This window comes from Python bivittatus, unplaced genomic scaffold (assembly GCF_059951505.1).
Source record: "Python bivittatus isolate LINGU-HERP-01145 unplaced genomic scaffold, Pbiv_v1 ctg000240_np1212, whole genome shotgun sequence".
Classification (NCBI taxonomy): domain Eukaryota; kingdom Metazoa; phylum Chordata; class Lepidosauria; order Squamata; family Pythonidae; genus Python; species Python bivittatus.
In genome coordinates, this window is record NW_028277051.1 from 838,086 (window position 1) to 859,897 (window position 21,812).

Genomic DNA, 21,812 nt, shown 5'->3' on the forward strand with positions numbered 1-21,812 from the left:
ATCCACACAAGAAACACCAACTACCCGCAACAGATGCGTGAATACTGAATGTTTATTGATGGCCGGCCCCCAGGCGCCCAGGGGCTTGAACGTCAGCCGCAGGCCACGTGCGGAGAGCCGGAACGCTGCTGTCCTCGGCAGGCGGTGCCAACAAGCACGCCTCTGCAGCCGGGCAGGGTCTGCCGCACCGACGCCTCAGTCACCAAACCGCACCTGGGAACTCGGCCGACCCGATGGCTCAGGCTGCGGGCACGCGAGGATGCCCCTTTGGGGTCATAGTTCTACGTGGTACAACTCGGCCTTCGCCAGTTCCGCAGGCTTCACAAAGATCCCTTCCATGGCTTTCCAGTAGCTGTCCTGGCTGGAGTAAGCCATGCCGTGCACTTCCCTCTGCCCGTGGATAGGCCGTCCGTACTGCTCCCCAGTGACCGAAAGAAGCACGTCGGTGGAAGAATGCTTGAACCGCACCTCGCCTTTCCTCTCCCAATACCTGCCGTTGCACAGGACCGTCCAGTCATCCAGGAAGTCCCCCTCACCGTCCTCCCCAAAGGCACTGACCTCCTGGAACAGACGGCATTGACGCGCATTTCAAGAACTATGCAAAGACAATGGTCACAGCCATGGGAACAATGGAGCACCTTTTCTCTTGCCAGAGAGCCGTACGGTAGAGGGGACAGTCATGCGCTTTCAGTGAACGCAAGGGTGAAGGGGCAAAAGTGTAACAAGGAACAAGGGAGTTTGAGGTACGCTCTAGAAGCCCAATACCCGCCCCCCAAGGTATCGGTAGGCAAGGCTCCCTTATCCTTTGCTGCCGCAGAGACTCCAACAAGCTACTGAGATGGCGATGTGAGAGAAGCAAAAAGGAAATCTTGGGCTGAAAAATTCAAGGAAAAGCCAGCCCTCTCCATCAGGTTGGCATGGTGCATGACCCACCCAGCTTGGGCTGGCAAAGTCCCCTGCCAGAAGTCCACAGAGAGCCCTGACCAGAGCCCTGGGCAGGAGCCAAGCAGACGGGGGTCTCATTCACCCTAAGACGGCAGCTTCCTATGTGGAAAGGCAGGCATCCTTGCCTACAGCACGGGCTTGCAGGAGCAAGCAACTTGGGCACCTGAGCCCAACTTAAAAATGAATTGCGAGCTCCACAAGTGCTGAAGGCAGTTGTTTGCCAGCTGTTCACAGTAACTTCATCCTCACCTGGTTGCCCGAAAGGGGAGACGTGAAATGGTGGCTGTGCAGGTTGCGACCTGTGTTGATGTGGGTCAAGCGGATCGTCTGCCCGCATTTTACCGGGGTGCCCCTTTCGCAAACACTGGACGACTTGCCCCGAACTCGCCAGTAACTGTTGCTGTCGTCCACGCTCGTGACTCCCGTCACAGACTGCTGTCCGCTGCCTGTGCAAACAGAAACGCTCGGAGGTGACTCTGACCGCGCCAGGTCCCAGGGCCTCCATCCTCTGATTGCGTACTCTGCAAAACGCCCCCAAATGCGACAGCGACAAATGTTAAAACAGGCTCCCGTATTTTTACAGCCTCTTCTTATTGCATTTCGGTGTTGAAGCCCGCTGCCCCCCAACTTTGTCAGTGAAACTGGCTGTCCCAAAAGGCCCCTTTGACGTGAGAAGGACGTCTGGGTGTCGCAGGCCTGGCTACTCGACCGCCGCAGGTTCTGCGCAGCATCCGCTGACCTCGGTCGACCTCAGAAAAGCTCAGCGTCACTGGACCCACTTGCTTATCTGTTTAATAAACGTATCTGGCCGCCCATCTTATACACGTGGCTCTTGAGGGCCAGCGAAAGATCACGGGGCCGTCAACCAATGGGGAGGGCGAAAACCTGGGGGGCTTGGCCGGGACGACCGACTGCGGGGCCGCCCGGCTGGAAAAAGACGGCAGAGGCCGGCTGGCGGGAAGGGCGGTCCTCACGGTGATCGTACCGGCCGCTTCTGGTAGGGAGCGCCCCTGAGCATGTGCAGAGCGCGCGCCACCCCTCTCACACAACCCCCCCCGCCGCTGACCGATGGGCCTGGATCGTACCGGAGCCGTATCGCACGTCGTGCGAGTGCAGGCGGACGCCGTGTCGCGGGTTCAGCAGCTTCACCACCGAGCCGCAAGTCACCGCGCCGGCGTCGCCGTCCCCCGCCTCCCCAGCGTCGCCCGGGCCGAGAACGAGCAGCAGTACCGCCGCGGCCGCCGTCGCCGCCAGCGTCATTTTCCGCCGCCGGGTCGAATGTCAGGAAGCGATAGAGGCGGGGCGCGCAGAGCGGCCCAGGTACTTCCGGGCCAGGCTGCGTCGGGAGGAGGGACCAACCATAGAGAGGGCAGTCTACGCAGTAGCAGAGCGTCCCGCCTGGTGTCGCGGAAGGGGTGACGCGCCCGGAAGCCGCGCCGCGTCGCTCTGCCCTCGTCTGCTCCTCCCCGCCCCCAGCTTCGCCGCCGCGGCTGACGGAGCGCCGAGGCCTCCATTTTCCCTGGAGCGGCCGGAGGGAGGTGAGTCGGCCTGGCGCGGGGCGGAGGGGGGGCGCCGCGCGGCTTCCCCTTCTCGGCCGCGGGGGAGCTGCAGCCTCCCGCGCGGCGCCCGGGCAGGCCTCCGGGTGGGGGGGCCGGCGCCGTCCAGCCCTGCGGCCCCGATCTGGGCGGGGAGGCCCGCGGCCGAGCCGGGAAGCGATCGGAGGTGGCGAGGGAGGCCGAGTCAGGCTGGGCCCGCCCGCGATCCCCGGGTGCCGCATCCGCCCTTCGCGGGCCGCGGGCTGGCCGGGCGGCTGGGTTGCGCAGCGCCCCGGAGCTTCGCTCCTCGTGCGGAGGCGGCTGCCCGCGTGCCGCGCCGAAGCGGGGGCGGCGCGGCCCCGCGGCCCGCGTCCTCCTCGCCTCGTTGCTTCCGCGGCGTTCGCGGGGGCGAGCGTCGTCGCCGCCCTGGACCCCGGCGGGGCCTGCCGCGGCGCCCGGGAGCTGCCCTCGCCCCTCTCGGCGCTCCCCCGAGCCCCTCCTGCTGGGAAGCGGCGGCGGCGGCGGCGGCATCATCATCATCATCATTCTTCTTATTCTTATGATTGGCTTCGGGGGAGGCGCGCGACCGGCCCGACTGCCCCATTTCCCCCCTTCGTGCGCGGGGGAGGGGCGGAAGGCCTGCGCCGGGCGTGCGTTTCTTGTCCTCGGCCTTCCCTGACGAGCTGAGCTTGTGCCCCCGGGCGGGAGGGAGACCCGAGGGCGGGCCTGGGCAGCGCTGCCGCTGCCGCTGCCGTTGCCGTTGCCCTGGCGGGGGCTTGGACTGAAACCGGAGCCTATCCGGCCGGGTGGGTAGTCAGCGGAAAGGCGGTCGTTTGGGGCCGGGGGCGGGGCGGGGAGCGCTGCTCCGTGTTTTCAGTTGCAGAATGTTTTCTTGCAGTTGCATCAACCCTGGGATGTTTCATGCGGTTGTCTAAAGCAGCCCCGCCCTCCTCGGGGGAGGCAGAGGAGCTGCTGGCTGATCATTTAGGACGCTCAGGGGCTGGGAGCGCTGTGCCTCGCTGCCGCTGAAGGCGTCCTCTGATCAGGAATACAAAAGGACCCTGCTTAGGAATAATGGCAGTGCCACCAGTCCTTGGCTGGTGATACGTAACACCGCAGAATAATGCAGGCAAACCAAGGGAAAAGAAACTTGGAGAGCAAACCCTCCTCCCTTCCTTCCCCAAATTTCATTCCTGTGATCCCGCGCTTTCAATCCTTTCAATATATTTTACAAAGATTTTGGTTGTTGGGTCTGAATGAGCCAGGTATAAATCCTTGCTGCTTTGTGCTGAGATGGGATTTATGAACACGCGATGGAGCTGCTTTGTCTTAGATGTGTTCTTAGGTATTCCACCATCCTTCCCCATTTTGCCATCTTCTCTGACCGCAGCCTTCATCACCTGACTCTTTTCTGCTATATAGAATGAGAATCGTAGTTTGTTTTAGGGGGTTGTTGCATTGAAATGCTGTGGGTGGAGCGTCTCATGCACTAAGTATCCTGACTTAGCTTGCTTGGAATTCTGGGGATCCCCTACCTAAAAAATAGTAGGCAGGGGAAAGATGTCCTAATGTCCTTTATTGGACACTGGGTGTCTATAAAGCTGCTATAGCATGGAGGCAGATTTGTAGGCCAAGAAGACCCCGCCCCAACCTGGAGCCCTAAGTTTTCCTTCTTGTGAGCTCATAGTCCCGGGTGAATCACTGTTAGTCTTAATTCCCTAACTACAATGCAAGACGGTATTATTTGCTGACAAACTTACTATGAGGGATGCTGAGGTGATTCAGGAAGACCTTTCTCTGGTTTGGCATTTTCCAGATGTGCTGAATTTCCATTCCCACATGGTGTCAAGTTGGGAAAAGCTTCTGTACTCTGGTATTAGAAGTTGCCCCAGAGAGCAAAAGTGGAGTGGCAGGGCTTTGGACTACAGGTAGTCCCCGGATTAGGAACACCCGGCTTACAGACAACCCATAGTTAAGAACAGAGCCTATTGTAGCAAAATTTGAGTCAAATACACAATGATTCGAGTTAAATACACAATGGTTCAAGTTAATTACACAATATTACTTATACATATTATACAGTAGTACTGTTCAGGCATACGTACAAATTTGGCGCAAGGACAGAGCTTGGGAACGGAACTCGTTCTCAAACTGGGGACTACCCATATAGCATTTAGGAACTGCTTCAACATTCTAGTAAGGCTGGCAGAACAGGGAGGGGCCCTTGCTTGGTGTAATGAAAGGAAGAGTGCAGAGCTTTGTAATTACCAACTTGTGTAGGAAACCCAAACACTCCTTTAAAGTATTATTTGTGTGATAATGGGTGCCACTTTGGTGTAGTGGTATAGTAGAGAGCCAGGCTGGTGTAGTGGTTAAGGCGTCAGACTAGAAACTGGGAGACAGTGAGTTCTAGTCCTGCCTTAGGCATGAAGCCAGCTGGGTGACCTTGGGCCAGTCCCTTTCTCTCAGCCCTACGAAGGAGGCAATGGCAAACCACTTCCGAAAAACCTTACCGAGAAAGCTGCAGAGACTAGTGCAGGCAGTCATCAGGAGTCAAAGATGGCTTGAGATACCAAAAAATAAAATAAAAATGAGTGCTTGGACAGGGTAACAACAAGGAGCCAAGAAATGCACTCAAGCACTTGGTTGCAGCTTGGTGAGGTGCAGATGGTGTTGAAACTTGCAAGAGTGGTTCCATTTTGCCCAGGAAGAAAAGTGGCCCCTGGCCTTTGCTGGACGCTTGACCGGGTAGCTGTGATGATGATCTTGGGAGCCTGGGCTGGGGCTGGAGGGAACAGCCTGCCTCTGCTGCCATGTTTCTGGAGCTATTACAGTGGTTTTGCTTTCTCTTGTTTGCCTTGCCCTGTTTTGCAGGATGCTGGCGAGAGACCACCGGTCCTCACATAGCTTTAGCAACACGCCCTTTGAATTCCCACTCTGCTGCAGTCTTAAACTAAGCCAAATGCAGCTACTAGACTTTGGGGCAACTGTGGTTGCTCATGAAAAATTTAAGGGTGTTCTCAAGGGTCCTTTGCGTTATCGCTGCCACCAAATATGGAATTGGACCAGCTGGATTTGTGTGGCTTTCAGAGGTGCTGCCACGCACATAGCCAGATGTGAGATCCTGGTGATAAGTTTGGGCTCCAGGAATCAGTTGGGATCACTGCCACTGCTGGATAAAGTCAATCAGGTCCACTCTGAGTTAGCCTGTGACTGGGTAGGCCCCTTGGAATTGATCAAGGCACAGTCTACCCAGTTATCCGGGAAGAATTCTAGCCTGTCAGTCCTGAGGAAGTGGACAGGATAGTTCCACCTGTGAATCAGATGTGTGTCCCTCCTGATTAGTGAAGGCCTCCCAGGAGATGACGTATGCTTGGATCCAGGCAGGGGTGATTGCACCCTTGGGAGAGAGGTGGTTCCGCCAGCCCTTAAAGAGCCAATGGTCTGTTCCCTTCACAAGAAACTATATCTGGATCCAGTGGTTCCGTACAGTTTTCATCTTGTCTCCAACCTTTACTTTTTAGAAAAAGTTATTGAGCAAGGGATCAGCTTGCAATTCCAGAAAACCCTGAAGGAAGTTAGGTCTTTCAGTTAGGTTTCAGATCAGGATACAGTACAACTGATCACACCTGTTGATGACCTGCAGTGGGATTGGGATGAGGGCTGTGCATCCATCCTGGCCCCCGTTGATCTCTCAGCTGTATCCTTCTGGATCGGCTTCGTTGGAGGGGCACAGTATTGTGGTGCTTCTATTCCTTTCTCTGTGGCCAGTTCCAGTCAAGGCAGGGTGGAGAAATTTATCCCTAGGCCCCTGCTTTGCAGGGTCTCTGGGCTCTTCCCTCTCTCACACAGCTCATATTCAATACCTATATAAAGCCCCAGGGTGAGGTCATTTGTCAGCATGGGGTTAGTATCGTCAATACATTGATGACGTGCTGCTTTACGTCTCTGCCTCAGGCCAACCACGTGATGCTGTCAAGGTTTTTCCCCAGTGTTTGGAGGCTGTGGGGGTCTAGATGGAGAGCTTAACCCAAGCAAGACTAAGTGGCTGTGTTTCAAGGCCCCCCAGATCTGGAGAGCTTCCATCTTTAGCTCTGGATGTGGTAGCACTCTTCCAGACAGAACTGGGGTGCAGTTTGGGGGTCCTCTTGAACTTGTGGCTCATGCTTGAAAAGCAGGTGGCAGCTGTGCCGGGAGGGACTTTGCACGATTCCATCCTGTGCACCGATTGTACCAGTTCCTGCATTGGGAGGCCCTGGTCACAGTCAGTCATGCCTCAGTTACCTGCTGCTTGGACTATTCCAGATCATCTGGTAACTATCGTAGGTCCAGAATGCAGTGGGGCAGATAGTTATGAATCTACCACGGTACACCCATGTCACACCACTACTTTGTGAGCTGTACGGGCTTCCTATAGGCTTCCGGGTACAATTCAAGGTGCTGTTAATTAGCTATAAAGTCCTTCGTGCCATAGGGCCAGGCTGTTTGCAAGACCGCCTGTGTCTCTGTCTGCCAATCCCATGAGTTCCCACAGAGTGGGCATGCTCCAGGTCCCCTCCGTGAGACAGGCCCATCTGATGGGACCCAGGAGACATGCTTTGTCTGTCAGGGTGCCTGCCCTTTGGAACAGCATCCCCTCCCAAGATTCAGAAGGCCTCAGCACACCCTGACCAGCACTAGGTCAAGATGTTGGATGACTTTGTCTGGAAAATTGGTTTAGGCTTTTGAACATCTTGTGGTTTTGGCCTCTGCATGTGCTGTTTTATATTGTATTGTTGTGGTTCCTTTATATTTATTGTTTATCTTTTGTCTTTAATCCTGTGTTAGCCACCCAGAACTGCATTTTGCAAGCTGGGTAGCTGTAGACATTGTTTAAATATTTAAATTATATAAGGGTTTGCCTGCTAAAATTGTTCTGTTGAGGCTCTTGTTACTGCTGTGGGAAGGCTCAAAAACCTGAATAGAGGTGGGGTGGGGAATCTCGAGAATTTCCAGTGAGAAGAGCATAAGTCTTGCGAGCCCCCGTGGCTCTGCCCATCTCTTACAGGCACGGTTTGGCCTGATGCTGTAGAGAGTAAGGAAGATGACCTTGACAGAGAGGCAAGGTCCATTGCCAAGGGACATAGTTAAACATAGTTTAAGTCTACACCAGCCAGGTAACATTAAGAAATAGCTCAGACAGACACCTCCCAATTCACTAAGCTATGAGGAGGAGGAGGTACAACTCAGTCAGATTTGTAAGATTCTGTTGTTATAACCAATAATAATAAAATAACATAAATTTAATATTTATTTAATATTTCAGTAAAAATAATGTTAGCTTTCCTGTGGAGTTGATTTCTTGGTCTGATCAACTTGATCAGGCTGGTTGATAGAATAGCTATCTATCTACACTTTCCTTCTGCTGCTCTCATTTTGTAATAACTGGAGAGCAATAGAATAAAGGCATTTTGGCTCTTGTCCTAATGTATTCTTAGATGCTCAGAAAGTAGGATTTATCATAATCTTGTTTAATTCACAAGAGTTAAATGTTTGCTAGTAGAGTCTTAATTCAGATGCAGCGATCCTGTTCCAATAAACCAGAGTTTGGTGTATGAGAGTGACCACATGCTTCCTAACTCTAATCTATTTGCGTGTTATAATGCAGAATTTGCCAGATTTATTATACTACTGTTTTCCATTATAGGTAGCTAACAACCATAGTTGGGACTGGCAATATGGTTGTAAAACATGACCATACGAAGTTACAATGGTAGTTCCGGTTGCAGTCGATAACCAAATCATGCAGGCATTGTTAAGCACGATGTCATGTGACTGTGATTTGCAGTTTCCTGCTGGCTTCCCCATTGACTTTGCTTCTTGGAAGTCAGTAGTGAAGGTTGCAAATGGCGATCATGTGACCACGGGACACTGCAACTGTCATAATTGTGCAGTGGTTGCCAAGTGCCCGAATTGCGATCACATGACTGTGGGGATGCTGCAAGAGCTGCAACTTCGAGGACTAGTCATAAGTCTCCTCGTTCAGCACCATCATAACTTTGAACAGTCGCTGAACGAGTGGTTGCTAAGTGAGGACTATCCATGTATCCTATCTGGAATCTGTTTATGCCAAACGTGTATTTGTTTCCTTGGAAGAAAGTTACATTGAATTCAGTGAGGGATTCTCCAAAAAATGTGTGGAGTTTGACTGACTGCAAACTAGGGCATCAAATCATAGTGTGGTATTCTAGTTTCAGATCTTTACCTCTGAGTAATAGAAAACTGACCATGTTTGTTAAAACTGAAGAAGCCATAGAATTCTATATGCTCTAGCAGTTCTTCCAAGACTTCCACTCTGGGACAATGGACAGGGGGGAGAGTGCAGAATTATTGGGTCTGAACTGGGCTTGTTATAGAGGAAGCTTCATGGTGCCTGTTTATGCTTCTCCAGGCTGTCGTGCTCCCAACTAATCCAACAGCCTTAATGGAAAGGCTGCCTGGCTGTTCTGACCAATGGAATTTAGAATTTTTCCTAAAAGATAAGCACCTGGAAATCGCCTATACAACTATGAAATTCTGTGCCCAAGCCATAAAGCTTCAGACCTGACAATAGTAGTAGTTAATTAATGAGATTTAGCCGTATTCTCAGATTATATTTGGTTCTTTTGGTCTTGGACTGTGTGTGGTCTTGGACCATAATAAAATGTTTGTTGTTCTCCAAATTGTTGGACTCTAAATAGGTGGACTTGGAACTGAGGGAACTGCTGGGACATGCTGGCCGCCACCTGACTGGCTGGGCAGTGCTGATTAGGCACTGCCTCTGTATCTTACTTGTAAATGAGTAATTGCTGTGATAAGCTGGTAAAGGCAAGCATAATTGTAAAGCAGTTTTAGAAACCTTTGTAACTTCAGCCTCTTCTTCCTCCAGGCAGTGCTACTTCTAACTGCAGCCATGTCTGACTTTGTGGAAAGTGAAGCTGAGGAATCAGAGGAGGAATATGATGAAGATGGGGAGGTCGTTCCAAGACCAACCAAAAAGTTTGTAGAAGATGAAGATGGTGAGCTTATATAGCATTCACAACCCATTTCTGTTGTGTTCAGCTTTCAGTCCCTAGATGTGTCATGTTAATGTGATCCTGTGGGCCATATTCACCATAACTCATGCCTTAGTCACTTCATGGTTGGGTTACTGTAACATGCTATATGTGGGGTTGCCCTTGAAAAGCATTCAGAACCCGCAACTGGTCCAGAATATAGTGGCACGGGCAGTTTGGGGCATTCCACAATACGCCCACATAATACCTCTGCTCTGCAAGTTGCAGTCTCCCAGGTGGCTTCTGGGTGCAATTCAAGGCCCTGGTTGTCACCTATAAAACCCTACACGGCACAGGGCCAGAGTAGCTGGGGGACCACCTGTCTTTGATTTTTATGCTTGCCCCACCAAAATTGGCAGGGTTGGCATGCTCCAGGTCCCTTCTGTTAGGAAGTGTCGTCTTGAGAGACCTTGGAGTCACGCCTTCTCTGTCCTAGCGCCTGCCTTGTGGAAGAACATCACCTCAGAGATCTAGATAGCCCCGGCCCTTTGTGACCAGAACTTATTTGATCATAATAAGTCTTTTGGCCTGTCAGGAGCTCCACAGCTTCCAGCCTTTGTGGAATTTGAAGCCAGCCACCTGCAGGTTTTGCTTGCTTCTTTGGTCATAACCTAATCAGACACGCCTCTAGTTTGCCCACCCCCCAGAATTAGGACTGCCTGCTTACTACTTCTTCCATAGATCAGCTTGTGATCCAAGGCAGAGGGCTTTGTAGGAGTCAGCTCTACAGGAGAAGTTCTTCTGCCACTGCCAAGCTTTGCATCCTGCATTTTCATGAGCCTATTTCGGTGCCAGGTCTGTTTCATTGGGTTTTTGTTTTTTGTTTTGGCTGCCCCTTTCAGAGGAGGAAGAAGAGGAGAACCTGGATGACCAGGATGAGCAAGGGAACCTGAAAGGGTTCATCAATGATGATGACGATGAGGAAGAGGAGGAGGAGGAAGAGGCCAGTGATTCAGGAGACTCAGAGGATGACGTTGGCCGTAAAAAGAGGAAACGCAGTAAGTGTTTGGGACAGGCACGCAACTGACTCAGAAGGCACTGCAGTTCTGCCTACTCTCTCTCTTCTTATACGGGTGCTTCCTGGCTTGACTTTCTTATCTTGTGATAGATTTTGATGACCGGCTTGAGGATGACGACTTTGACCTCATTGAAGAAAATCTGGGCGTCAAAGTTAAACGCGTGAGTTTGACGTGGGCCCTGGCAACCCACAGGTTCTCATTGGTCAGCTGGGAGTAAGGTCCTCCTTGGAAAGCACTGCCCCAGGTCCCACTGTCTCAGGCAAACGCCCGTGCTGCTGGCGGACATCCAGATGCAGCTCTTCTGGGCAAGCTCCCAAGGCCGCCTGTTTCTTCACACGTCCTTTGTGGTTTTTGCTGCTTGGAGTAGGTTGTCCCTTGGTTGGTGGCAGTGAATCTCTCCCTGACTGGCTGCCAGCATCTCCTGTTGGCATCTCTGAGAGTGCAACGCCCCAAGCGGCCTTGCGAGGAAGGCTCTGTGACAGGAAATGGGAAGCCTCTCTGATATCAGAGACTTGGGTATTCACTAGATGCACCTCTTGACAGCAAAAATTCAGGCGGGTACGGAAGATGTCAGACGATGAGGACGACAAAGAGGAGGATTACGGGAAGGAGGAGCATGAGAAAGAAGCCATTGCAGAAGAAATCTTCCAGGACGGGGAAGGCGAGGAGGGGGGTGATGGGACTGACGGTCACCTTGCCACAGCTGACGATGAGGAGGATGAAGAGGAAGATGAGTCTGGTACGTGTTGCTGTGGGCCCCTTGGGGCTTGCTTGGAGAGGAGACCAGCAGTGGAGGGAAGTGCTTCAGGGAGCCAAGGAGAGCCGGGCAGTGAGCTTTCTGCCTTTCTTCTTGGAGGAATCCGAGTCTGAGGGCAAGGGGGTGGCAAAGGTAAAAAAGGAAGTGGCTATTTATGCTCAGGCGTCAGTCCTTCAGGGTGGGCCAGGCCAAGAAACAAGCACAGCAGGGATTCTGGGAATGCTCTTCATTGTTGTAGGGTAGAGCGACAGCATCTTTAAAGCCTGTCAGAGTTTCTCTGCTGTTATGCCAAGCCAAATCATGGTGGGGCTATTTTGAATGTCCTTGCCATGCTTCCCTCTTTCCCAGGACTGAATTAAGCTTCTCTGAAAGACACCCCCCCACCAGCCATTGGTTCAGTCCTTCCCCATTCCCAAGGCCAGTCAGCAGTCCTTCACACCAGGCTAGAGGGGCAAGAGAATAAATACCAGGAGGTCCCTGCCAGGGATGTACCAAGAATTGTGCACATCTTAGAACCTGCCAATCGTTGGTCAGTGCTCAAAATGTCCTTTCCCCAGTCAGATGGACCCCCAGACAGATTGGGATTGGCTGGGGAATGCAGTCCCAGCTCATTTGGTCAGTGAGTCCCGTTGCTGAAAGGGAGGCGAGTGTCCAGTTAGGGCAGCTCTGCAGTAGTTCTTGTTGCTGCTTCTCCTAGACATCGATGACTTCATTGTGGATGATGACGGGCAACCACTGAAGAAGCCCAAATGGAGGAAGAAGCTCCCTGGATACACAGATGCGTGAGTTGCCTCTTTCTCCCACTTGAGAAAGAGAAAGAAACTGTCTGCTCTGAAATGCTCTCATTAGGCCAGATGGGAGGCATTTCTCTGGCTCTGTGGGAGGGGGTCAGATGTGCCCATAGGTCCCCTGTGCCGTTGGGGGTGTGGCTTTTGAGGACAGGGCCAGCTTAATCCATTATGGGTATGGACCTTGAGAAGGTGGCGGTTCTGCTTCCTCCAACAGGGCTTTGCAAGAAGCTCAGGAAATCTTTGGCGTAGACTTTGACTATGATGAGTTTGAGAAGTACAACGAATACGATGAGGAGATGGAGGATGAGTACGACTACGAGCCCGAAGAGACAGAAGGTGAGATCCGTGTCCGACCCAAGAAGACAACCAAGAAGCGGGTTAGTCGTCGCAGCATTTTCGAGATGTATGAACCCAGTGAGCTTGAGAGCAGCCACCTGACCGACCAGGACAACGAGATCCGGGTGACCGACATGCCTGAGAGGTTCCAAGTAAGGATTGCTCAGCTTCATTTTTGCCTGTGCCCAGCCCACATTTTTCACCCCCTTTCTGCAGCCTCAAGAGCTGGGATTCTCTGCCACATGGGCAGAATGCAGCCCTGACCAAACTGGGGCATTCCCCAAAGAAATCACTTCTGCCCTTGCCTCCCCCTCCTCCCAGCTGCGCTCCATCCCTGTGAAGAATGCTGAAGACGATGAGCTGGAAGAAGAAGCTGACTGGATCTACAGGAACGCTTTTGCCATGCCCACCATCTCCCTGCAGGTAGGGCCCGAGTCCCCCTGGGACCCCTGCAAGTCAGTGGCGCCTGAAAGGTTGGCTTGGCCTGGGGTTTCTCTTGCCCTGCAGAGCCCCGAGGTGGGAGGGGGCTGCCATTTCCCCTCCTCAGATCCCTTCTGCTTGGGCTTCCTGCTGGCTGAGTTCCTTCAGTTTCAGATTCAGCTGCCCATCCAAAAGCAGTGGGTCAGTAAGGTGGAAATTGGGGTCAGCATCATAAAAGTTGATCAGGGGACAAGCTGAGTCTTTGGAACGCAGGGCCTTAGGAGTGCCTCTGGGCTCCTGAGCACCTTCCCTCACTTTTAGTAGGGCTTGTGTGTTCATTGGCAGTGCCTCATACTGTTGTGGAGGGTGTGAGCATGAGAGAGGGGCCCCAAGTGGCACCCTGGATTTGCGGCCTGGAGACCTTGGGTTGGCCAGCCCAGTTCAGAAGAGTCAGGAGGAAGTACAGGAAGCTCTTGGATGCAAACCAGTTTTTTCTCCTTCCCCAGGAGAGTTCTGATTACTTGGACCGTGGCCAGAGCAGCAGCAGCTTCAGTCGTAAGGGGCCCAGCACCATCCAGAAGATCAAAGAAGCCCTTAACTTCATGAGGAACCAGCATTTTGAGGCAAGTTTGCTTAGGGGCTGATTTTGGGGTGAAGGAGCTGCAGCTGTTGTAGAACCATCTTCCATGGTCTAAACATGATGTCCGGTGACAATTGCATCTTTCTCCCCGCTCCTGCCCCCGAGGAGACTTCCCTGACTCCCCCCCATCCACAACCTCCCTTCCATTTGTTAAAGAAGCCATCTTGTTTGGGTTCAGGTCCCCTTCATAGCTTTCTACCGGAAGGAGTATGTGGAACCTGAGCTGCACATCAATGATCTCTGGAGAGTCTGGCAGTGGGACGAGAAGGTGAGAGCAACCTGGGGGGATCTCTTAATAGAACAAACCTACAAGATGGGTTGCTATTTTGTTGGAGAAGCAGAAGATCTCTGAGCTCAGCTTGAAAGAGAAGATTGGATTAGGTCTCTCTATTGCTAGTCCAGAGAAGACCCTCACTCTGGAACTCCAGTGCTTCTAGGGACCTCAGTTCATCCAACTACAGTGTTAAGCTGTAGTTGATTAAATTGTGGTTTATAGAATAAGCTGCAGTTGCTTGGACTTTTACATTACGCTATGCCATCAACCATCATGGTTGGCTTCTCCAAGTGTGCTGAGTGAAACCAAAAAAGCCCAGTGCTGACTTACTCGGTTTGAGAACTTCTCTCTTGACCATGAAGATGGCTACTGGGAACAGGAGCTCACTTCAGAAGGGCCCTTCTTGCGCCTTTACTCTGGGGGTTGTTCCAAAGGTGACTAGGAGGGCAGCTGCTGAAACTTTGGCGTTGGCCCACATGAGGGCACATCCATCTCGCAGCCCAGTTCGCTGGGCCCCTTGGCTTCAGAACTACAGCGGTGGGTGGGATTTCATGTGAGAAGTCCTATGCACCACTGGGGGAGGAATTTCACTTTTCCGGAAAATAGGGCAGAAAAGAGCCCTGGGGAGAGGAATCCCCTGGATCTAGCCCAGCATCTCTCAACCTTGGCAACTTGAGGGTGTGTGGACTTCAATTCCCAGAAATCCCCAGCCAGCATGGGAATTGGAGTTGCCAAAGCATGCTGCCTGGGCAATACTGGGAGCTGAAGTCCGCACACCCTCAAGTTCCCAAGGCTGAGAAACGCTGGGCTAGCCTAGTAGCCCGTTGTGCCTTGAGGGCCATGTGGCTTTCCCCCTTACTCTCCCACAAGAAGTGCTCCCCTCCTGCTACATCTCAAGGAAGTCTGGTTCAGCAGAAAGAGCTCCAGGATTTGGAGGCTAACCTGATGCTGTTGCTGCTTGCGGTTTCCTTCCGTAGTTGGGAAGGAAGAGGGTGGGGAATGCGAGGGCGCCCAGGCAAACGTGTGTCCTCTCTGCTCTCTTGCTTCAGTGGACCCAGCTGAAAGTCCGCAAGCAGAACCTCACCCGGCTCTTCGAGAAGATGCAGGCCTACCAGTACGAACAGATCTCTGCTGACCCAGACAAGCCGCTGGCTGACGGGATCAGGGCCCTGGACACCACCGATATGGAGAGGTAACCATCCTCCCCCTCCCCTTTCTGCCCGGAGGACAGCTGGTGCCTCTCTGCTGTGCCAGGTTCCACCCCAGACCCAGCGTAACTTTCCTGCCTTCCTGGCACAATTTCTGTTGAGGGCGCCAGGTAGCCTTGTTTTGAGGGGGCATCCTGTTACTCCCTCCTGGAACACGCTCTGTTTGCAGGCTGAAGGACGTGCAGTCGATGGACGAACTGAAAGACGTCTATAACCATTTCTTGCTCTACTACGGCCGAGACATCCCCAAAATGCAGAATGCAGCCAAAGCCAACCGCAAGAAACACAAGCGAGTCCGCGAGGATGGCGAAGAGGAGGAAGGTGTGCCATAGCTCCTTCCTTCTTTCAGCTCCTGGATGGCTAACATGTCTTTTCCCCTTCGTAGAGCTGCATGGTCTGCTGGCTGGGGGAGCCAGACTGTGTGGGAGGGGCACTGTCCCACCTCCCTGCGCTAAAGGCCACGTGGGATCAGTCAGAAGAACTCGGGGCTGTTTCAAGGGATGAAATTGGCCCAAGGGGGAAGTCATCCCCCTTTGCCCTCAGGTTGCACTGGGGTGCTCCGGCCTGCTTCCTGCTCCCATTTGCTGCCCAGGAAGTCTGACCACGGAATGCTGATTTATGCTGCGTCTGATTTCCCAAGGGCCATTTTTGTTCTCGGTTTTTCCTAGTTGGAATGCGACTGGCCTGTTCTCTTTCTAGGTGAGGGAGATGACGCAGAGGATGAAGAGCAGAAAGGGCCGGAGCTCAAGCAGGCATCACGTCGGGACATGTATACCATCTGCCAAACGGCAGGTCTGGGTAAGAAGGGCTTCCTTGCTCCTGTCTTCTCCCCAGGAGCTCTGCAGTGAATGATGAGGGGAGATGGGAAGGCGCGTGGAGTTGGCAAGCACTTCCAGTACGTTTCTCTGCAGGGGAGGCCAGGAGACAGCTCTGAGAAAGATAGTTCATGTGACTCTACTTTGCCAGTAATCTAAAAAGGATAGTCTTTATTTGTTACTTGAACATTTATCCACCACTTCTCTTTAAAAATTTGAAAGCAATTAAGCCTGCTACTCTTCTTTAAATGTTGTGATTCAGGAAATTCAGATTCCATGCAGCAAGAAACCATTGAGCCGGGGGGTTTCCCCCTTTTTTTAAAAGCATGCAGATGTTGCTCGATTTAATTTGCACGATTTATTCTCCTGACATGCAGGACACCACTTTGTGTGGAATGTCAAGGGCATAGTGGCTCCACTTCCAGCCGTGAGCTGCTTTGTGTCTTTCCCATTTCTGAAACTGCAGTAGGCGTTGCCCACATGCTTTCAGGGCATGTTGAAGCTGCTTGGAACAGCGTGAATGGAAATAGAGATTAAAATGATGCAGTGATTTGGGATGAAACTCAAGTGAGGAAATGATGGAAGGGATATTTTAGCAATTTCTGTGGTAATAGTTATTGAAGAGTGAAATTCAAATGAATGCTTTCAAAGGTAGTGTCCAAGAAAACACTGATGAAATGCAGGAGTGTTAAAATTGCAGGGCTGCAGGTGTAGAAGATGTAACTGGAGAAATGTTAAAACACAGATGTAGTTTGTTTTCGGAAGGGCTGCATGACTTGTTAAATAAGTGTGTGAAAATTAGATGTGTGCCCAAGAACTGGAAGACTGTGATAGTTATTCCCAGGAAGGATAGTAAGGGTGACTGCCAAAACTACACCTGCAGCTACTGCTAACCTCTCATTTGATTGAAAAGGTTTAAGAGGTGACAGCGAATTTGAGGAGTACAGTGGGCTTTATGCCAAGCAGGGCATGTGCAGACCAGATTTTTGCTCTTCATCAGATGGCTAAGAAAGGCATGAATGTGGGAAATAAAATGTATTATTTTCTTATTTAGAAAAAGCATGTACTAAGACGAATAGGCTTGAATAGGTTTGAATTATTTAGCGTTCTGTACAAATATGGAGTTGAAACACAATTTGCAGAATGCAGTAAGAGATGTGTATGGTGGAAAGACTGCATCAGAAAGACTGCATCAGAATAAAGAGAATCTTAGCAAGGAGTAAGGCAAGGCTGTGTGATGTCCCCTCAGTTGTTTAACATATGTATAAAGAAAATGCTTGTGGTGACCTTAGGAGCGTGTTGATTTGGGACATAAATGTTTATGCGTTTTTCTATGCCAGTGAAATTCATTTATGCGTTTATTAAACAGATACTGGCAATTTCAACGAATTGATTCATGAAGTTATATAGTCTTGTAGACTGAGAACCCAAATGATTTGCGCTGAATGTTAGATAGATTGTATAACACAACGAAGAGTATGACTGCATCAGAGACCAAGATAGTTGTGAACGCAAGTTATTTATTTATTTAAAAGACACATATGGCCGCCCATTTTAAATGCCATAACCCTGGGCAGCTCACAAAATACCAGTAAAAACTTTGATATGTACCAGCAGCAAAATAACTAGAGCAAGTAAGTGACTTTGTTTACCTGGTAAAATGTTTACTAAAGATGAGGAAACGATGGGGAAATGCATGAGGAATGACTGTTGGCTTGAAGAAGCAAAAATGACAGTGTGTATCAGAGCGAGCTTCTGCCCCCTTCGTTACACGGAAGCGGACTCGCGTTGATGGCGTTCCCTAGTTGAGTAACGAAACGTCTGCAAGCAGGCAACCAAGGTCAGAGGGCCCCAAGGACTCCACAGAAGTGAGAGTTGGGCGCATTGGGTGAAACATCGGAGTAATTCGGAGCAGTGGAACTGGGGTAGTAAGCAGCAGGTGTGGTGCAGCCAGAAGGGAGTGTGAAGGATAAATGGCTGCAGAATAAAGGCGGATGGAATGCAGAGGGGCTTGACCCGTACAGAAGAGGGACACGGCGGTGGCTTGGCCAAGAGAGAGGACAGGCGGGGATCGAGTGGCCAGGCAGGTCTTTGAGGGGAAAGCAGGCGGGTTGAGAGGAAGGGCAGACGGAGGAAGTCGTGGCTGGATGGGGCTGGGGAGATTCTCAAGAAGGCAGAAGTGTGAGGTTTAGAGAGGAGAAGCAACAGGGACACGATGGAAGCAGGAAAGGCGAGGAGGGAGAATGGTGACGGTGTAAACTAGTTTTAGGCTGCCTCTCCTTTTCTTTTTCTCACCTTGCGCCTTAAATCTTTCTTCGCCTTGCGTAAGACTGCTTCTCCAGAGCGTGGCGGAGGTGGGTAGAGGTTCAAAGGGAAAAAGCTGCGCAGGCAGGACAGACCCCGCCCCTCCCTGGCAGGAAGAGTCCCGGGCCATTCTTTCCCTGCCCTCCTCTGCCCTGACGGCCGATGGGTCTCTTCTCTAGATGGCCTGGCAAAGAAGTTTGGGCTGACGCCAGAGCAGTTTGGGGAGAACCTGCGGGACAGTTACCAGCGCCACGAGACCGAGCAGTTCCCGGCGGAGCCACTGGAACTCGCCAAGGATTACGTGTGCAGGTGAGGGGCTGCTCCTCCCGAGCATCTGGCCTCCTTTGGGCCATCGGAAGATACCTCCTCTGTTCCCCTCCCGCCAAGCAGCAAGGCTTTGTCTCTGTGCTCCGTTTCATGGGTCTCTGAGTTGTTTGGGATGCCTCGGGTTTGAGCGACAGCCCGCAGAGGGGAGGGTGTCAGTCCGGTGCTGGGCGCTTTGGCTAGGTTGCTGCTAAAGGTGGAGCAGGTTTTCTTCGCAGCCGTGACTGGATCCCCTTTCTGAGAGCAGAGCAGGGATCCTTCTGCATCCTAATTTTTCAGTTGTTCCACCGGAGAGTTTATACGACTATCCACGTGTTATTTTGAATTGTAATTTCGCTTTTGCCTAGTTGAAGAAAAGTTCGCGTTTGCTGCGTCCAGCTGCCTTGAGCGCAGCCTTTTTTAATAGGAAGGCTGGATGTTCAAGCACTCGGTGTAATAACCTGTAATCCTTATCTGTCCTTTGTATTTTTCTGCGGCAGCGAAGCTCTTTTCAGTGGTCTGTGAGCAGAAGAGTAGACTGTAAATAAAAATGAGGAAGGGGCTTACCGCAGAGTGTCCTGGGGCACGTACTCACCCCCCTTTGCAACTGATGTTTGCAGCCAGTTCCCTACCCCCGAAGCCGTGCTGGAAGGGGCCTGCTACATGGTGGCGCTGCAGATTGCCCGCGAGCCCTTGGTCCGGCAGGTGCTGCGGCAGACCTTTCAGGAACGGGCCAAGATCAACGTCGCCCCCACCAAAAAGGGCAAGAAGGTACGGCAGGGTGGGGGGGAGCGTGTGTGAGCATGGGGTGCCTCCCCAAGGTGCTCCCCAGCCAGCACAGCCTTGGATCTTTTGGGCCGGAGGGGCAGGGTGTAGACCCCACCACACCTGGAGTGCAAAGGTGAATTTGCATCTGGAGACTCCAAGCACACTTAGAACCAAAAAGAACTTCCAGGTACTGAAAAGATAAATTCTCCCTCATGGCCCCCGGTTGCCTTCATATGACTTTCTTGGCAACGAAATGCAAACATGTCCCATTATCACCATCTGGGAATTGTCGGGGGAGCGCACTCCAGTTTAACCTGCAGCCCTTTTAATTCCTGGTGGTCTCCCATCCAGGTTCTAAACCCAGGTTCAGCCCTGCTTAACTTCCAGGCTCCAGGTGGAAGTGGCCTCCTGTCGCCTTCTCCCAGGATATGGCTTTTTGCCAGCCTAGATGTCCCAGCGGCCTCCCTGGGTCCTGGACCTGATCCTGCTTTGCATTTTGGATCAGCAGAGGCCCGGGGGTTAGCAGGTCCGATATGTGGAGGAGCAGCATGACGTTGGAATTGAACTGGAAGTGGGCTCACGCCCCTGCCTGCTCCACCATGAACCTCTCTTGGTGAATCTGGCCCAGGCATCGCCTTGCCTGGGCTCCTGTGCTAAATGCCAAGCCTGGGCTAAGGGAATGCAGTGGCTGGGTTCACATAATGCTTGTCGCCCAAAGGAATCAGTCGTGTGATGGGTCGATGTAATGGTTCATATAACAACTGCCACAGTTTCCACAACACATTGACCTGCAAATTCTGGGGACCCACCTCACTGAAATCTTGTGTGGCGTTGTGTGAACCTTGCTGTGGTTACTCTTAGTTGAACCTCCAGCCCTGAGAAGCCACGAGAATCAAGTGGGGTGGGAGAGCCATGCCTGCTGCTGCTTTGAGCTCTGTTGAGGGTTTCAACAAAGTCCACTGAGGGCTGCACCAGGATACACCAAAAATCCACAGATAGGGTGATTGTGCGCCCATTCCTGCAAATGAGGAGTAAAGGTGTCCTTGGAGGACAGAAACCTCCCTCCCGTTGACCCCCGTCTCAGGAAGGACCCAAGTGATCGGGTGGAAACATGGCCCAGAAACACCTCCTGAAGTTTCCTTCCCCAGTCTTGAGACCAAAGGGTGCTCGCCCCTGACAAATAGCCATGCTGTCGGCTTGGAGCTGGAGGTGCTTTGGGGCCAGCATGGAATTGGGAATCCATGGCTGTTGAGGGGTACGGGCCCCACCAGCCCCCTGAGAGAGAGAGCTACGAGCCCTCCCTTCTTGTTCTCCAGGACGTGGACGAAGCTCATTACGCCTACTCCTTCAAGTACCTGAAGAACAAGCCCGTCAAGGAGCTGCGTGACGACCAGTTCCTGAAGATCTTCCTGGCCAAAGAGGAGAATCTCCTCACCATCGACATCTGTGTCGACATGAAGGGCGTCGAGGGGTGAGTCCGCCCTACCGCTTCACCCTCTCTTTGCCCTGCTCGGTCGCCTGCCCTCGGCCTGATCCCAGCCCCTCCCTTTCAGCTACGGCAACGACCAGACCTACTTTGAAGAGATCAAGCCTTTCTACTACCGGGATGAGTTCAGCCACCAGGTGCAAGAGTGGAACCGTCAGCGCACGCTGGCCATTGAGCGGGCCCTTCGCCAGTTCCTCTACCCGCAGATGGCCAAGGAGTTGATGAACAAGCTCCTGTTGGAAGCCAAGGAGTTTGTCATGAAGGTGGGTGCGGGGGGACGGGGGGGTGGCTTGGCTTGGCTTGGCTTGGCCTGTATGCGGTAAAGGCTGCCAATGATCTGCCCTCTGGAGACTGCTGAGCCCAGAAGGAGACTCAGCGGAGGGGGCAGGAGGCATCCTGGCACCCCTTCCCATCACAGCCAGGGATGCTGTGCTAGGGTGCTCTGGCCCTCGGTGCCCCACAGATCTTGCATTCCCTTCAGCAAAGTCCCAGACCCAGCCAAGGCGGCCAGAATCGAGGGCAGAGTCTTTCCTGGCCCTGTGGCCCTTCTCTCTCTGGTGCTGAAGTGCAGCATGGCATGAGGCAAAGTTGATGTGCTCAAATCCATTGGCTGCGTGTGGCATTCAGAACTGGGCATTGTGCACAGCTGTCCATGCCATCCCCTCACCAACCTCCTCCTGCCCCCAATTTCTTCAACAGGCTTGTAGTCGGAAGCTATACAACTGGCTCAAGGTGGCCCCTTATCGCCCTGACCAGCAAGTGGAGGAAGACGAAGACTTCATGGATGAGAACCAAGGGAAGGGCATCCGTGTGCTGGGCATTGCTTTCTCCTCGGCAAGGTATAGGGGAGAGGCTCAGGATTAGCACGTAAACTGCTCTCTGGGTCTCCCCCAGACCATAGCCAGCTGTCCCTTTTGCAGAAATCACCCGGTCTTTTGCGCCCTGCTGAACGGGGAAGGCGAGGTCACTGATTTCCTGCGTCTGCCGCATTTCACCAAGCGGAGGAACGCCTGGCGAGAGGAAGAGAGGGAGAGGAAGGTGAGCCGGGGCTGGGGAGCTGGGCAGAGGCGGCTGCTTGCTCCCAGGATCCTCACTGCTCACGGCGCTGTGGCCCCTCTGAGCCTTCATTTTAGAAGCT

General features: G+C 52.5%; 2 protein-coding genes across 2 annotated transcripts in view; one reads left to right on the plus strand and one right to left on the minus strand.

The window, feature by feature from the left end:
* Positions 1-14: 14 nt before the first annotated feature.
* Positions 15-2,233, minus strand: SDF2 (stromal cell derived factor 2). Its single transcript, XM_088138681.1, has 3 exons — positions 2,031-2,233; positions 1,195-1,391; positions 15-561 (listed from the first exon to the last, which is right to left on the minus strand). The coding sequence occupies exons 1-3, from the start codon at positions 2,203-2,205 to the stop codon at positions 274-276; spliced, it is 660 nt and encodes a 219-aa protein (XP_087994807.1). The 5' UTR covers positions 2,206-2,233; the 3' UTR covers positions 15-273.
* Positions 2,234-2,364: 131 nt separating this feature from the next.
* The window catches only part of SUPT6H (SPT6 homolog, histone chaperone and transcription elongation factor), a 35,290-nt gene continuing 15,842 nt past the window's right edge, over positions 2,365-21,812 (plus strand). The window contains exons 1-19 of the mRNA XM_088138678.1: positions 2,365-2,483; positions 9,388-9,517; positions 10,396-10,551; positions 10,662-10,732; positions 11,116-11,311; positions 12,027-12,111; positions 12,335-12,608; positions 12,778-12,879; positions 13,383-13,499; positions 13,695-13,784; positions 14,840-14,982; positions 15,168-15,319; positions 15,698-15,796; positions 18,297-18,426; positions 19,041-19,191; positions 20,505-20,659; positions 20,742-20,937; positions 21,374-21,513; positions 21,595-21,712. Coding sequence (XP_087994804.1) covers positions 9,412-9,517; positions 10,396-10,551; positions 10,662-10,732; positions 11,116-11,311; positions 12,027-12,111; positions 12,335-12,608; positions 12,778-12,879; positions 13,383-13,499; positions 13,695-13,784; positions 14,840-14,982; positions 15,168-15,319; positions 15,698-15,796; positions 18,297-18,426; positions 19,041-19,191; positions 20,505-20,659; positions 20,742-20,937; positions 21,374-21,513; positions 21,595-21,712 — 2,481 coding nt within the window. The 5' untranslated portion in view covers positions 2,365-2,483; positions 9,388-9,411. The remainder of the gene's footprint in view (positions 2,484-9,387; positions 9,518-10,395; positions 10,552-10,661; positions 10,733-11,115; positions 11,312-12,026; positions 12,112-12,334; positions 12,609-12,777; positions 12,880-13,382; positions 13,500-13,694; positions 13,785-14,839; positions 14,983-15,167; positions 15,320-15,697; positions 15,797-18,296; positions 18,427-19,040; positions 19,192-20,504; positions 20,660-20,741; positions 20,938-21,373; positions 21,514-21,594; positions 21,713-21,812) is intronic.